Genomic DNA, 17,115 nt, shown 5'->3' with positions numbered 1-17,115 from the left:
CCTTTTTCTCCCCTTCCCTTACCAAAAGGTAAATGCAAGGACCATTCCTTCTTCCACCAAACCCTTGCAGGAGAGGTACTGAACTTGAAAGCCTTAGGAATTTCATGGTTTATGCAGCCCCAGCAAAGGGAAGAGGATTGAGTCTAGCCCAAGGGAGCTTATGTAGGTGAATTCTTCTTCAACCTTATGGGGATCATGCTGTTTAGAAAAGTGTGGATAGTTAGGTAGTTTGGGGATTATCATTAAAACACAGTTTGGGGGTTATTTCTTTTTCTCCAGTTAATTTTTTTTTCTTGGGTGAGAATAGAGTAAGTCCTTAATTCTTTTCACAACTGTTAGCATCATAGTATTTCCAAGGTTTTGTTAATTAAGATTGTCTTTTTATAGTCAGGGAAATGTGGATATCTACTTTAATTCCATACAGAATCTCAAAATCTTTTTCTGTCTAGTTATTTTAACTGAGAAAGTCTCATTGCTTAAGTGGATATTTTGTTAAGTAAACCCATAAGTATATGCCTTGTCAAATGTAGTTTATGTTTAAAATTCATGCACCAAGGGTGAGATGGTCATTTAAAAAACATTATAAGTTAAAATACATATATTAAAATCCTTTAACCAGTCTCTTATCTTTAATTCATTTTAGGTGATGGAAAACAAAAAGCTTGAAGTTCAAGATTCAGGACAAGAGGCTAGGAATCTTTCATTTAATGAGTATCCCTCGGGAACTCTTAAGCTTCAATATAATTTTGAGACCATAGAGCAACAGTTTCATGACTTACCTGATAATAAGGACTCTGCTGAGTGTGGAGACATTGCTGAAGTAGATGGGGAACTTTTTGTGGCTCAGAGCAACTTTACCTTGATATTGGAAGGTGAAGAAGAAGTTGAGACAGGTGATTCTGCAGCATCGAATGTGTTAGCTAAAGCAGCTAACACAGTTACTGAGTCAAAACATGTTTACACTGGGGAAAATAACTGCGGACATGTTGCAAATTTGCCATCTATCGTAACTAGTGATCAAGAGTCCCAAAAGGTAGAAACATTACCATATGTGCCTGAACCAATTAAAGTAGTAATTGCAGAAAATTTACTAGATGTAATTAAAGACACAAGAAGTAAAGAAACTACTTCAGATGCAATGGAACAGTCCATTCATGAAAACATACCTTTAATAAGCCAAAAGGTAATGGGTTCCACTAAGTTAGGCAAATCTACGTTTAAGACTGTTCAGGAAACAAGTACAGTGACCATAGATGTTAACCAGGCTAACGACGTGATTGCGTCCAGAACTCGAACAAGAAGACAGCGCGTCCAAAGCGAGGATGTCAAATCAGTGCAGCAGGAAGAATCAACAGATGTCGCTACTCCCGAGATGCTGGGGTTTTCGGTTATGAAGAAAACTAGGAAAACAAAAGACATTTCCAAGGCTTCTGAAAGTGCCTTTTCTCATGTTGAAGAAATATCTCAGAACCAGCAAATACCTCAAAATTCTGTTACTCCTAAAAGAGGAAGGAGAAAGAAAGAAATTAATCAAGATGCATTAGAAAGTATTAATTCTGCGGAACAAGAATTACAGGTTACTCCAGGCAGGGAATTAAGGAGATTAAGATCATCTCAAATGTTGGAATCAGCAACCACAGAAACTTCTTTTAGAAAAGAGGTTAAGCTTTCATCTGTTACCAAAAAGACTCCTAAAAGAAGGCAAAAATCCGTAGAAAATCAGGAAAGTATTGAAATTATAAATGACCTAAAAGTGAGGAAAGTAGCAAGTCCTAGCAAAAGTACCAAAAGACTGAGACGTACTAATTTAGAAACCTCTGAAGATAAAGGACGGGAACAAGATAGAAAGTTCAATGAACAGCAGCTGCCTATTCATCGTAGTAAAAGGGTTAAAAAGAGAGACATTAACACATCAGATGTTAGAGAAGACTCTACACTTGATCCATCCCAGTTGACCCTACAAGCAGAATTTGATACGCCTGCTACACCCAGGAAACGTGGTAGACCGAGAAAAATTAATCCATCACAAGATGTAGGATCTGAGGCAGTTAAGGAAGAGAGAAGTCCTAAGAACAGGAAAGCTCTCAGCATCCAAAAGAGATCTACAAGAAACACCCCAGCTAAAAGTGAAAATACTGATGTCGGAAAACCAACTTTAGAAAAATCAGTTTTAGTGCCAAATGAGGAACTTGTTACAGTGATGAGCTCTAAAAAAAAGAGTACAAAAAGGATTGAAAGTCAAAGCCAAAAACGTTCATTACGCTCAATATCAGAAAAACACGTAGAGGACGATACGACTCACAAAGAACCAAATGACCGAGAAGAAAAATTACTTGCCAACACTGCTCTGACTCCATTTTCCTACAGCACAAGAACTAGGTCTAGCAAGACCATCTTCCCGCCGGACTTTTCTGAACCAGAAAATGAGTCTGTATTTTCTCCTCCTGTGTCAAAAGTCCCAAGGAAAGAGAGAGGTACTTTTGTTTCCTATTCAAAACACAATTTTCATTTTATTTAGTCTTCAGCTTCAAAATTGTTTTAAACATGATTTGATTAGGCTCTAATTGATTATTTCTTCTAAAGATGATTTGTAGTTACAAGGCGTTTCTTCCTTTTCCAAAGCAAAGCAATTTTGATCTTTTCATGGTAAAATTTACAGATCTTAAATTTTAAAGTTTACTTTGAGATTCAGGAATTTTCTGGTTGAGTATAATCTTTTAAAGTCCTGTAAGATACCAGTGAGGGAAGCAATTAAGGAGAAAGGTTGAGAGAGATGATAATGAAGAAAAGGTCCAGACCGTGGCATAGCTCACTAGATCCCATTAGGATAGCTCAGGACTCTAAAGTAGGTGACTTCGCAGTTTTATTTACCGAAACTTTAAAACAGTTGCGTGTATTTTTAAATGCACTAGTGAACATCCTATTTAGTTTCCTTCTGACTTGAGGAAGGCCAAGAGAAAGAAGCCATTTAAAAATTTGCCAACTGATATTTTTTTATCGTCACTCATTATGCAAAAACTTTAAATATTTGAATTTTTGAGAAATGACACTGTTTGAAAAAAATGCATTTATGCATTCATTTGTTATATTTGTATAGCCTGAGCCCGGGAAAGGACCCTTCACCATAGAATTATTTCCCCTAAAATGATGTGCAGTTGTAGGAGGTCCCCCTAATTTTTTTACTGAATCTTTGATTTTGGTGGTAGTGTATGCAATACAGTTTCTTCACGCTGTTATGAAAATGGTCATGCCTTTACTTTGCACTGAGAATGAAATGACAAAATGTGAGATTTTAACTACTAAGCCTGCTATGTTGAAATTAAAATGGAAAAAAAAAAGCAATGAGTGGCAAAAGAATGTTATTAACAGAATTCTTTTATACTTTCCTCCTGACTTAGAGAAGTATAGTAAACACAAAAATAGCAAGTTATTTCCGTGTAGTATAGCAAACATACCAATAACGCTGATCTTTTATCATCTTTACATAGTCACCATCTACTATAACTTTTCTGTTAATACATGCCTACCATAGAAAATTAGAATTTAGAAGTAGATACTCCCCCTGCCTTTATTTCATGAGCATTTTCTGATACTCTTATTCTCAAAACCCTGAGTGTGCGTGGTTTTTGGTTTTTTGTGTGTTTTTTTAGTCCACGTTGATAGTGCCCACATGTGGCATTTCATCTCATTAACGTACCGCAGACTGCTTAAACATCCTTGTGTTAAGTACTTGCGTTGCAGATTTTCTAGTATTATAAATAGGCACCTTCTAGTACAAGATGATGAAATTTCAAATGAGAAATTTGGGGCTGGGATCTCTCATTTCTGCCACTTACTAGCTGGGTAGAAAGTTACTTAACCTTTCCGATTCTTGTTTTCTCATCTTTACAACGAAGGTACTAATGCCTATCCTGCAGGGTTCTTGTGAGTATTCTTAATGAAGCAGCTAACACCATAGGGTACAGTTAGTTTTCCTTTCTTCTTTTGCCCTGAAATTGTAGTTTTTACACTCTCAAGAACATTTCTCTCCCCTTTGCCTGTCTAAATTGTATTTTTTAAAGCTCCTTTAGGGAGGGGCAGAGAATAGTGGATGCGGAAGCATTGGATCAGAAATTAATTTAGATTCCAGTAGAAAGCTGGAGGCTGTCCTCTCTAATCAAAACCTGTCAGAGAAACAGGTTTCTTAGAATTTTATTCAGATGTGTTTTATAGCCTAAAGAATGTAGAGCTTGATGTTTCAGCAGATTTTTTTCTGGTTTCCATTACTCATCAGCAGATATTCAAGGAGAGTCTGTTCATATGCTTGAGGCTGTACTAGGGTCTGCATTTATGGTCTCGATTCTCACTAAAACCCAGTTGAGTATAGGTACTGTTGTTTCTTTACTACATGTGGAGGAGATGAAAGTGCAGTGAGACTGGGGGTGGTGTCCTGGAGCCGCCACCTGCTGGCTGCTGAGAGCCAGTTGTAAAAATGTTCAGGAACTTTCTGAGCCAGCCATGGTGGGAACACTTACACCACAGAAATCAGCAAATACTATAAATCAGAGCTGTCTACCGCCCGCCCCGCTCCGCCCCCTCACACACACACCCCCGAAAGGTGTTTACCAGCACAATACTAGGTTTGCTTACAAAGCTGGGTGAGGAAATGGACACATGAGTCTGGTCTGGCTAATAGAAGCTTATGGAAGGTGCTGAACATTTTTACACGTGTATTTTGCGCATCCTTTGGCTAAACCGTAGGTGGAGAATATGAATCGGTCTTTGAAAAGCCAAAGAAGCTGTTGATAAACTTCTCTGGTTACCAGCAGAAAACCCAGTCATTTCTGCCATTTATCAGCTGGGAGCAGAGAACTTTTATTCCTAACCTCATGCCTATTCTTTTGTTAAGAATTGTTTGCTTTAAAAGCAGAATTTGACATCTCCTAAAACTCATCTTATTGTTTCAGTAAGTGAAGTAACATTGAATTGTAATTTGCTAATTTTTATTTCAAAGATTTGTTCATGATATTCTTCAAATACCACTAACAAAGGCAAACATCCATAAAGCACTTACCATGTGCCACACATTGTTCTTAGTCCTTTAGCCTGCACAACAACTTCATAATGTTATCATCGATCCCTTTATATAGAAACTGAGTCACAGAGAGGTCCCATAACTCGCCTCTGGTCCCACCGCTAGCAAGTCCAGAAGCTGGGACTTTGTCCCTGGCAGACTGGTTCGACTGCACCGGGCCGCTTCCAGAATTACATTGCTAATGCCGTTACCCTCGATGGTAGAAACAAAACAAAGCAAAAAATCTGAGATCAAGTCTAGATGACAGATGTTTTTAATGTGTGTTCTAAACCAATTCTTAATCCATTTTTATTTATTGAATAGCTTCCTATCAGCTTGCCTTTTCCTTTTATGATACGTACTTTTCTGTTGTTCCCCCGGCTAGAACAGTTAACTCAGAATGAGCTGGAAGGAAGAGTTTGGGTTTCTTCTTTGTAAAAAAAATCACTTCCAGAGCCTGTCTCTGGAACTGCGGGCGTTCATGGAGCAGACTCGCTCAGGATGTCCGTGAGAAGGATGCTTTTCCTCCTGAGTGTTTGGGGAGCAGGAAACATTGAAACTGGTACATGATAGATACTGTTGTGTATCTGCTTTTAAAAAGCTCTGTTTTTATATTATGGCATTAATCAGTTGCAGCATTAACTATCCTGAACATTTAATTACCCAAATGAGGTTGGGGTTCTTCCTGTCATTTCTCTCAAGGGTACCATGTTAGGGTGCTGGCGTTTTCTGTGTTTGGAGATGTTTCCATCTTCCTAATGCACATCATTTGTTTTAAGCTTTTTTTTTTAATGTATATGTTTATATGAAGTGATTCACAGGTTTTTTTTTTTTCCTACCTTTTTTTAGCTAAAAAAATAGAAGCTCCTGAGCAGCTGAAGGACTTAGTTTCGGATTTATCCTCTCCGTTTGTCTTCTCCCCTCCTGCTCTGAGGAGCAGGCGGAAGAACACGTCTCACACACCCAGACTCGTGCGTGAACTGGTGAGGAACGCGTGGTTTTATTTGTGGCTCGTTTAAACATGCTGCTTTTGTTTTAAAGCAGGGTTCCTAAAGAAACTTTTTTAGAAAAGAGCAGACATTCACATTAATAGCCTGAAATTGCCTCGTCTGCACTTCTGAGACCCTGGCTTACGACAGATTTGTGGTGTGTTACAGATGGTGAATTACTGGCAGCTGCTGTTTAAATTTCATTTAGGGGAAAGGTTTTTGAACTTTAGTGTCTCATCAGAATTATTGGGCTGTGTTTATTTAAAATGTGGGTCCCTGGACCCCAGGAATGCCATCCACGGACCATGCTTGAAGAGAGTTTTACAGTCGATCCATCACCTCAGCGCACATAACACCTGAAGCAGGCGTAGATCGGGGATCGAGTATGAGACCCTTACAATTACCAGTGTGAACTCATAAGCAGTTTAATTATCTGCCATTGGCCAGCTATCACACAATGGCAGAGACACAAAAATAATTCAGGCAAATTACATGTCTTTTTGGGAGATCAGTTTAACTGAAGTGGCCAAAAACAATTTTATAGCATGGTAATCATTTATGCCCGATAATCCCTGTAGACAGAAAGGAAGGGAGATGCGCGTTCTTGGCCGAGAAAGCCGAGGTGCGGAGGCACAGGAGCACGGCAGTGCGGGGCCGGGGAGGCCCTTGGCGCTCCAGCCAATAGCCCCGTGCGCACTTCAAGTTGCTCCTATGAAAAATGACCTCCAGTGAGGAAAACACAGTGTCCGGCGGCCCGGCTCTCAGGAGACGATGCGAGCTTGGGTTTGGGGACAGGCGGCAGGAGCAGGAGGGAACCGAGGACTGTGAGGGTGAGGGGTCAAGGGAGTCTCTGTGGCTAAGTTTTCTGCTCAGAAAATTCGAGTCCATTTGGGATTTCTTGGGTTTGAATTCATTAGCACTGTTTGGCTATGCTCGCCGACTCAGAATAGAACGTCAAATTTAAAATGTTTAATTACTTAAGATTTACCTTTTTGAAAAATTTTTTAACTCTTAGGAAGACGGTGCTGTGGGACAGCAACAAGTGACAAGAATCAGGACTGAGAAAACAAAACAAGCAAGCAAGTATGGCTTTTTCTTGTGAAAATGAGAAATGCTGTCATTTCTGTGTTTCACTTCTTAAAATTAGATTTGACAAGGGTTATTTAAAAGAAACTCAGCTCACTAGAAAAGTGTTATCCTTAGGGGCATTTATAAGCACTGGCTCCTCGTAACCATTAGGTTTCAGCGTGGGAGCCGGGTTCCTTCGTAGCGCGAAAGCCCGTTGGTCCTCTTTAACGAAGGAGCGGTTTGACACCCAGTGACTCTTTGCTTTGACCTGGGTGGGGACGAGGGTGAGATGTTTCACCTTTTCTTTAGTAAAGACAGACGACTATCTGTCTTTATTAGTAGAAAGTAATTGTAAACTTAGAAATTCTGTGATTATTTCACTAATAGTACTAGTAAAACTTTATCCATGGGGAAATTACTCCATTTCAGATATCTTTGTTACATGGTATTTTATTTATGCTATGCTTAGGCATCACTGAATTTCATAAAAATAAAGTAGTCCATTTTATCTTTAAAAATGAATTTAATGAGATATTTGACTATAGTAACACTGTTTACACATAAATTGGCTTTATATGTATGTGGAAAATTACTTCATGCAGGGCAGGGCACAAGGAGGTCTACAGTTGTTCGTATGGGAAATACACAGTAACGAGTAACACGAGAATAAACTGGGTTTCACGTGCTCACGTGTGTAAACCTCCTTGTGCCCGCAGCCTGCGTTGTGAGCACACACACACAGGGTGATTGGCCTCCGCTGCTGCGGAGAACGGCTTTTTCTCGCACGTTCCTGGGCCCGCTGGGCCCCCGGTCCCTGGACCGGCTGCTGACAGCCGGCCAAGCCCTGGGTCCCAGCAGCGTTTGTTAGTGCGTGCGGAACACCCAAGGGCGTTCTTCGGCGACTGGTCGTGAACGTCCGGAGTAGAAAGGGGAATGTCTGTCGTGTGGGACTTCAACTCTGCCTCTCACTGGCTCGTGTGACTTAAAGCTTCACTTCAGTTCTCTTGCATAAAATGAAAGCACAGGGAAGGGTCTCCCCTGAAGTTCCTTTCTATATGTTGGGGAGCCAGTTATATTTTATATTACAATGGGTTTATTCTTTCTTGAATTACCTTTTTTTTTTTCCCACAGAATCACAGAAAAAGAAAGTTCTTGGTCACCTCCTCCAGTAGAAATTAAGCTGATTTCTCCCTTGGCGACCCCAGTTGACAGAGTGAAGAGCAAGCCAAGGAAAACTGTGGACGGAACAGGAAAAACTCTCGGAAGAAACAGGAAGAAACCATCCTCCTTCCCAAAACAGATCGTGCGCAGAAAAATGCTGTAATTTTTTCAAATTTTAATGTACACCTATTTGTAAACTCACAGAATTGTGGATTATTAAAAATCCTCTAATTTGGAAGACAGTAATTTATATAAATTGTAAATTTTTGTAAACAGGAAGTCTTCCATAAGTAAAATGACTCCATATGGAGTAAGATTCTTTTAGAGAGGCATTTTCCCCTTTTTATATTAAGACTTCATACATTTATATAATATGTAAATATGGCTTATTATTAGAATGTTAAATAAAGTATATACTTCACAGTAGTTCGTGTCGGTTAGATTTTTGAGGGGGATTTCTGTTTCAGTAATAATTTTATATAATAGTAGACAGTGCTCTTGTTGTCTTTCTCTACCAAGTAGTAGGCCAATCTTAAAATGAGGACAATTGAACTGTTCATTTTTTTTTAAGTTGCTATTTTATAATTTATGCACTTTGCTTCTATGATTAAGATTTCTAATCATAAAATGTTTTGGGGGGTCAGTGGTTGCTATGTTCAAACTGAATTATGGACATGTAATTTTGCCACTTTTTTGTCGTTTTAACGAATTTTGTGTATTCTACCTCAAATGAGTAATTTTCGAAGTAATGCATTGGTTAAATGTAATGTTGGCATTTCTTGTTCAGCAAGCTTAAAGGCACCTTTCTGTGAAGTCTCTGGATTACTCAGAGACGAATTACCCAGGTTAGACTGACCGGTTCACTGCGCACTGGCAACTTCTCACAAGGGTGTGAGAAGGAAGGAGAATGTTTTTAGAAAAAACAAACCCTCTTTCATGGATGTACCTTGTACCTTGTGTGGGCCTAATATTAGAATGAGAAGTGGGAAGAAATTTTATTATTGCTCTGCAGGAGCTTGCTACTGAATCACAGAAATCCCTTAATATTCGGGTTTTAAAACTGATAAATTCTCGTAGGACCTCAGGCGCAGACTATTGAGTGTGTGGGCGCACACGTGGAAAAGGGAAGGAAAGAAACCACGGTTCTCGGCAGGACGACTGTGTGATTACGTGGTGATGCTTGGTGTAGGCCATACAATTCATCAATAAATGAGTGTTGTCAAATAATTTATAACAGGTAATTGATAGTGTGTAATGGATGGACCATCAATAATTGATCATCTGGAAACAGACTGCTTTTGCTGGCTGAACGTTCAGTGTTCTAGTGTGAAGCAGAAGCAGGGTGTTTTCTACGTTATTTTTCTACCGACACACACCGGGGAAATGACGGCGGCGCCTGCGCCGGGGGCCGACCGTGTGCGCGTGGCGGTGCGAGTGCGGCCCTTCAGCCAGGTCAGTGGGGCTGCGCCCTCGCCTTGTGAGGCTCGGACTGTGACCTTCACGTTGACGTTTTTAGTTCTCGAACTTGTATTTAAACTGCTTGTCATTTATGGAGTATTAAACTTATTTAAATGAACTTGTTAAATGAGAAATTTAAAGATCTAAATAATTCAGTAAACAACTTCACTCTTGGTGCAAGTAGCACAATAAAAAAGTTGACAAGAGAAATGTACTGTCAAGTCAATAATTTTTAAAGCCAATGCAGTCTGACGAATGTAGGCACGCAGTATCTGTTTTTAACAAATGTACTTCTTTCCCCCGATAGTAAACTGTAAGCAAAAAAGAGCCAATTTTGAATGAATGGTTTTAAATGCGTTTATGTATAAATGTATTTATATAACTGTTTACAAAAACACTGGATATTAAATTACTGCCACAACATTTAGGATAAAATGTGGATCGGACTCCTTCTGGGACCTTGTCGGGGTCCTTTACCTCTGATCACCAACACAGCAGTCAGGTTTTGACAAAATGCTGAACGGGCGACCCACCTGGCAGACTTCGGCCTGCCTGCTGTGGGTGAAACGCTGCACTAGAAACTGAGGGTTCAGAGGCAAATCCCTTGTTCTCCACTGGCTTAGTTTTAGGTCATTCATTTGTAGCAGTGTGTCCCACAGGAGTAACTCATTTGTAGCCGTCTGTAACGTAGTGGGAAGGTAGATCATCTTGGCGCCCAGAGAAAGATCAGATTTTGAAAAGTGTGGGTAAGAGGGGGCTAGAAAAAACACTGCTCAGCTTATCTGACAGTAGTGGGCCCCACTGGCCCCTGAATGGGGGTGCAAGGTAATGGTGACCTTACGTGAAGTCTGCTTCCCACTTGGACACCTGCACTCACTCTCTCCCCAGCAGTATTTGTACCACTGTGCACGTCTGTCTCGGTTCTGTCCCTTAACATTCATTCATACTGCAGAAAATGTTTCAGCAGCCAGGCAGATGTAGAATTAGGTAATTTTATGGATGTCCAAGAATTTGTGGTCAGCGAATTAAATGTTTTGCACCCCCTGCCCCCAAAGGCATGGAAACCATTTTACCTCCTGTGATCAGCACACTGAGAGTGGCCATCCTCTCTCACCACTAATTACCTCTCGAGGAACTCGCTGCAAGTTTTACATCAGTGGGTGTGGAAGCAGACAGTTACACATTCACACAGCCTTCAGGTTCCCCGCTCCAGAAAGACTGCATTTGGTCCAGGTCCACGGCCCACATCGTCCATGAGCTTAGACCAGACTAGCAAGTGGCCGTGAGGAAAGAGGATGGACTCGAGAGAGGATGTGAGGGTAGATGCTTCCGGTCACACCTGCGCGGCCCCCTAAGACCTGGACTCTGCCTGCTTTCTAACTTCACACACAGCCTCCCCCCACTGCGGGACCAGAGGACCGACTTCATGAGACTCTCTGTCACAAGATGCACTACATTCTCAGGAGCCTTTGGAGTCAGATGAACACGAGTTCAGAACCTGACTTTTTCACTCACCCCTGGGGAGCCTTAAGCGAGGTTTTAAGCTTTCTGAGCCTTGGTTTCCTTACGTGTAAAATGGAGGTACCAGTACCTCACAGGATGCTTGTTACAAAGATAAAATAATGTATAAGTCAGCACGGTGCCTAACAACGACTCAGTACTAGCTGCTAAGGGTTATTTTTTCACCATAATCTCTTCAACGGTTGAGATACGATTCACATTTATACAAGTCCCTCATTTAGAGTGTACAATTCATGACGATTACTACGTCTGTGGGTATACGTAACCGCAGTAAGTTGTGGAACGTTTTTAGCACCCAGGAAAGAAATTGTGCCCTTGACTAGCACCCTCCTTCGCGCGGCCCCGAGCAACCTTTGATCTGGTACTCCCTGTGTCCGCTCTGTTCCCGAATGTTTTGTTCTTTTTGATGCTATTAGAAATGGAATTGTTTTCTGAATTTGGGTTTCTAATTATTCACTTCTTGAATTAAAATTGATTTTTGTATATCAAGCTTGTATCCTGCAACTTTACTGAAGTCATTTATTAGTTCTAACAGTATTTAGGGGATCTCCTAGCACTTTCCTTATTCAAGACAGTGCCATCTGCAAGCAGAGGTCATTTTACTTCATGCTTTTCCATCTGGATGACAGTCTTTTTCCTGCCCAGCTGCCCTAGCTGGAGCCCCCAGGACAGTACTGAATGGAAGTGTCAGGAGTAGAAATCTTCATCGTCTCCCTGATCCTAGGTGGTAACATTCAGTGTTGGCCGTTACGTATGATGTTAGTTATGGGTTTTTCTCTAGACTTCCTTTATCAGGTAACGTTTCATTCTAGTCCTCATTTGTTGGCTTTTTATCATGAAAAGGTGTGGGGTTTCGTCACATGTGGCTTCTGTACCTGTTGAGCGGTGGCTTTTGGTTTTCAGTCTTGACGTGATGGATTAACCACATGAAGTCATTCTGAGGATCCCCAAGTTCCGTTTTAGTCGGGCGCAGTAAGGCGACAAAGGGGCGAGTACCTCACAGTTCCCAGCAGAACGCAGCCTGCCACGCAGAGCCACGTGGGGGGAGCGTCAGGGTCGGTCGGGGGTACGAGGAGGAGCAGAGGTGCCTGGCCCGCGGGCTGATGTTGGGCCCTGCAGGAAGGAATGGGCAGGCACGCTAGGCACTTTTGACCGTTAGGATTGGATAGTTTGAGTCGTTTCAGGGGGCTCTGGGCTATGGGGGTGGCCCCTGGTGGTCAGATACCTGGCCCTGGGGTGATGGTGCAGGGCACAGGCAGTACTGGCTTGGTGTGTTACAAGAGGGGGCGAAGGAGGTGTTCAGCACGTGGACTTGGGTGGGTTTGCATGGACGGCAAGTTTTCTCTCTCTAGGAATTCCTCAGCCTTCATCAGGGGCAGCCTCTCTGGGCCCCAGGGGGTCGGAGCGCCGTCCAGTACAGCGGGGAAGGACCGTGACTGACCCAGCCGTACTGCGCCCCCGGGAGAACTCCCGCGTGGTCGTGGCGTGTGAGTCTTTGTACACGCCGCTGGGTTCCGCTGAATGTGCTGAGTGTCCCTGCATCCGCATTCAGAGGAGATGCGGGTCCGCGGCTCTGTTTTCTTGTGACGTTGTCTGTCACCTGGATTTGGTATCAGAGTTAATACTGGCTTCGTGAACATGAGTTAGGCAGTGTTCTTTTTTTTTTTTTTTTTTTTTTTTGAAGTGTTTATAAAGAATTGCTTTCTTTAAATGTTTGGTAGAGTTCAGCAGTCAAGCCATCTTGGCTTTTCTTTATGAGAAGTTGTGTGTTTTAATTACTGTTACTACTGGAGTCTCTTCGCTTCCTGCTACAGTCATATTCAGATTGTATGTTTCTTAGACCAGTTTTAGTCATTTGTCATTCCAGGGATTTGTCCATTTCCTCTGAATCATCTGTACTCAGTTGTTCATAGTACCCCTTTATAATCATTTACTTCTTTACTCATGGTCTCCTTCAGTTCTGTGAATGTGTCTGCAACAGTTACTTTCAAGTCCTTTCCTGGTAAACCCGGCATCCGGTGGCTCCTACAGCTTCTGTTGCCTTTCCTCCCAGTGTGCGGGTCTTACCTTCCTGTTTCTTTGCATGCCTTGCAACTTCTTATGAAACTCGAGCAAATCTGGGTACTGGTCCTCCCACCCTTCTGCTTATCGTTATTTGCTTGTGTTTTTGTTTAGTGACTGGATTGTTTGAGTGACGTCTGTCCCCTACCCACCCCCCCACCTTTGTTACTCCGGAGGCATGGCTCTGATATGCCCCAGGCCCCCTGGGGCGAGAGCAGTTTGGGTAGAGCTGCTGTCCACTCCTGGTCACAGAGGGCTGTCGTGGTGGCTGGCTGAAGGCTCTGTTTTCAACAATGTGCTGGGGACCCAAATTGCTCTCCAAATTAGTTCAATCAAATTGTGGTTCCTTATGGGAAAGATGCGTTTCAAGATCCGTGCTTGACATTTTTTCCGACCCCGGGTCACTGTCCCTGTGCCCCTGCAAACTTGAAGGCTGATAACCGAACCTGTACCTTGAATCTCCTCCCACTTTCATCACAGCCTTCTCGGTTCTTGGGGATACCTCGGGATCGATCACATTACTTTAAAGGGGCAAAGGAAGTCACTTCCTTTGGGGCGAGATTTAGGTGCTCTTCCCTCAGGCAAGACCTTGAAACCAGGGTGCTGGGCTCATGGGTGGGGACAAGGGCCAGTTGCCCTCTGAGGGACACCCCCGCTCCAGGCGCCCAGCGGTTGGGGGTACGGGACAGCAGCAGCCTGAGACCCTCTCCGTGGGTCTCGGGAGCGAGGGTAGTCAGTACCCGCCCCCCCCCCCCCGAGTGTTCTCCGGGTGCTGCAGCCAAAGCAGAGCCTCTGTTCCGTGTTTGGGACCCGGGTGGGTGAGGACCCCCCTGCCTCCCCGCACTCTCTCCCGGGACTTGGCCACAGCCACAGGTAGGCGAGGGCCGGATGGAAGAGGCCGTTATCCTGGCCCTCCCAGGAGGAAGCCCTCCGATTAGGATCTGGGGAGTGAGGGAGCCCGTGTCCTTGGCTGGCAGGGGAGAGGGGGAAGAGGAAGGGCTTCAAACACCACGGACTGCTTTTACTGAACTTTGATAGATGTTGGACACGGGTTTTCACCGGCTGTTAGGACGATCTCAAGAGATTTTAGATAGGCGTGTTTTCTTTGATTGTCACTGGGACGTGGGACAGTGGGAGCCCCTTACGTTGTGATGCTGGAAGTGGGTGTTGCACAGCCCTAGTGACTGCTGTTGGCACAGCTGAGGGGTAGCTGAGCTGTCTCGAAAGGACAGTGACTAGGTTCAAGCCTTCCAAAAACGGAGGGAATACAAGAGCAACCGCCGGTCCTAACCGCTCCTAGAATAACATCATTAGAGAACAAAATGAATGAATGGTAAGTCCCTGGCTGAGTTTCTTACGAGGCATAAAGGTTTGCAAAACAACGTGGATGCCAAAGAAAGGTACGATGATTGACTCTGACTTTGTAATCTGACTGTAGAGAGAGAAGGATGCCGGGAGCAAATGCGTGGTCTCCATGCATTCCGGGACCACGACCACCATACACGACCCCAGGAACCCGGGGCACACAAAGACGTTCACCTTTGACCTGGCGTACTGGTCTCACAGTGGATTCCACGTGGGAAGCGACGGTGTGTTTACTTCCGCCGATCCTAGTAGTGAATTTGCAGGCCAGGTAACCTGCTTTAAAACACAACTTCGGGGGGGGGGGGCGGGTGTGTGTGTGTGTGTGTGCATTTAAATGAAGTGTTAACAGTATAACAGGACGGTTATTTTTCATGCAAGCATGCTGCAATACATGCTTTCATTTGAGAGTCTGCTTTTCAGTATATTCCCTTCTCATGCTAAACAAGAGGCCCAGAAAGTGCAGCTGCTGCCCAAGTCATTTTTAGGTGCTCAGTCAGCTGGTGTCCCAGTGTATGGATGAGATCAGAGAAGAAAGCAAAACTAGTGAGAACTTCCGTTTCATCAAGTGTTTATCGCACCATGCGCCGTAACTTGCTCCCAGCGTCACCTGGGGAGACGGGCGAATACAGGCATTCCAGTGTTGGAGTTCAGTGATCAGAGTGCGGACGAGGCACAAAGCGGGCGGGGGGGGCGGGGTGCGTGAAGGAGACGTGGTCCCTTCAGTCTGGACAGAGCTCATTAAGCTGCTTGGATAGGTGGCTTTAGAGTTTCCATTAAATCCGGGACATTTCATCCATCATGTCTGCCGGGTCCCTCTGTACCTGCAGTCACACGGACGTGTGGCGCTGTCCCACAGGCCTCGAGGCTCTGCTCATTCCCCCCCAGCGTTTTCGTCTCTGTTCCTGCCTGCCTGCCTGTCTTTTAAAAGGTAGCCCAGAGATGACGGCCGTTATGAGACCGCTCCTAAAAAAGCCCTCTCTCAAAGAGTTCTGACTCCACAAACACCCCCAAAAGATCTCACGGACCCTGGAATGCAGTCTGAGGACCACCCCCCCCGCCCCCCAGTCAATTAAAAAAAAATCAAACAGAAGCATAACCAATGAGTCAATTGTGGGGAGACAGAATTATGACACAGTCCAAACCGTGGCAGGAAAAGAGGAATGGGGGGAGAGATGTAATAAAAATACAAATAACAAGAGAGTAGCTTTAATGCTGGCCATATCAACTATTATATCAAACAAACATGGCAATTAGAAGGCAGAGATGATCAGACTTGACAGGAAAAACAGGATCCAATTATATCTGTGTACAGAAACCAATTTAAATATAACTAAGTAGACACCTATCACGTAGACACTAAGAAAGTCACAGAGGCTGTATTTCCACACAAAGTAGACTTCAGAACAAGGAATATTTATAATGGTAATCAACTCATTAAGAAGACATACCATCCCATATAGGTTATGTACCCAATCACAGAACTTCCAAATACACGAGTTGGAAACTGACAGAAACGGAAGGAGAAATAAACCAGTTTACAGCTGTGCTGACGACTTCATCGCTCCTGTCTGGGTACTGGACGGAACAAATCACAACAATAAAAATACCAGTAGTCCTGCGGAACACCAGAACGACCGCAGGCCGCCTAACTGGCAAGCACATTATAAAACACCTGCTGCCCCGCCCAAGCACAGCACTGCACGTGCCTTCCGAGTGAACATGACCTTTATGACAGACTATATTCCAGGTCACGAAGCTCGTCTCAATACATGTAACAACTGAAATCATATAAAGTAGGTTTTCTGACCACATTGGAATTAAACTAGAAAGAAATGAAAGATACTAGGGAAATCCACAGATATTTGGAAAAGAACAGACCTTTAAATTATCCTTAGGCTGGGGAATTAACCACAAGGGAAATCAGTAAATATTTTGAACTGAATAAGAATAAAAATACCGACCAAAATGCAAGTGGTTTCACACAGGACAGCCAGGCCTGTGAGAAGCAGAAACAAGGCTGAGAAGGGGGACCCCAGCTCCCCACCAGACCTGCTGGCTGAGGGGGAGGGACTGGCTGAGGATGCTCCTGGGCCCCCAAACCGGGCCGGGGGGCCGACGAAACAGGCGGTGGGGAAGGAGATGTTTCACCCACTTGGCACAGTGACAATGACGTGTACAGGGCACCTCCAGTCGGCCATCCCATCCTGTCCCCTGCTCCACGAGCAGCATGGACGTGGGCAGGGCCCGTCTTCCCAAACCCTACACTGCGGTTCGGGGGCGCCTGCCCCTGACGTGCCAGAAGTCTGCACGAAGGAATTACTGCGTGCGGTGCATTCACCACGTGAGTCCCGCCATGCGGAGGCTGACAGGTTGGGGTCAGGCTGCGTCTGAGGCCTCGGATTTGCTGCTCCGTGCCCTGAGCCTCAGTGAAGAGTCTCC

The 17,115-nt window shown here is 43.9% G+C and overlaps 2 protein-coding genes across 3 annotated transcripts in view; both read left to right on the top strand.

Annotated features, from left to right (window-relative positions):
• The window catches only part of AHCTF1 (AT-hook containing transcription factor 1), a 69,142-nt gene extending 57,403 nt beyond the window's left edge, over positions 1-11,739 (top strand). Inside the window, exons 33-36 of one of the 2 annotated variants that reach the window (XM_045861099.1) lie at positions 644-2,474; positions 5,903-6,036; positions 7,058-7,125; positions 8,242-11,739. In XM_045861099.1, the coding sequence (XP_045717055.1) occupies positions 644-2,474; positions 5,903-6,036; positions 7,058-7,125; positions 8,242-8,434 (2,226 nt within the window). In that variant the 3' untranslated portion in view covers positions 8,435-11,739. The remainder of the gene's footprint in view (positions 1-643; positions 2,475-5,902; positions 6,037-7,057; positions 7,126-8,241) is intronic. The other variant, XM_045861108.1, reaches the window with a different exon arrangement.
• The window catches only part of LOC123831983 (kinesin-like protein KIF28P), a 42,452-nt gene continuing 34,862 nt past the window's right edge, over positions 9,526-17,115 (top strand). The window contains exons 1-2 of the mRNA XM_045859373.1: positions 9,526-9,723; positions 14,750-14,944. Of these exons, the coding sequence (XP_045715329.1) occupies positions 9,526-9,723; positions 14,750-14,944 (393 nt within the window). The remainder of the gene's footprint in view (positions 9,724-14,749; positions 14,945-17,115) is intronic.

The sequence above is a fragment of the Phyllostomus hastatus genome, unplaced genomic scaffold, assembly GCF_019186645.2.
Source record: "Phyllostomus hastatus isolate PE091 unplaced genomic scaffold, TTU_PhHast_1.1 phas_contig_148, whole genome shotgun sequence".
NCBI classification, from domain to species: domain Eukaryota; kingdom Metazoa; phylum Chordata; class Mammalia; order Chiroptera; family Phyllostomidae; genus Phyllostomus; species Phyllostomus hastatus.
The sequence above is the reverse complement of the archived record's forward strand: the minus strand, read 5'-3'. Positions and strand labels throughout refer to the sequence as shown.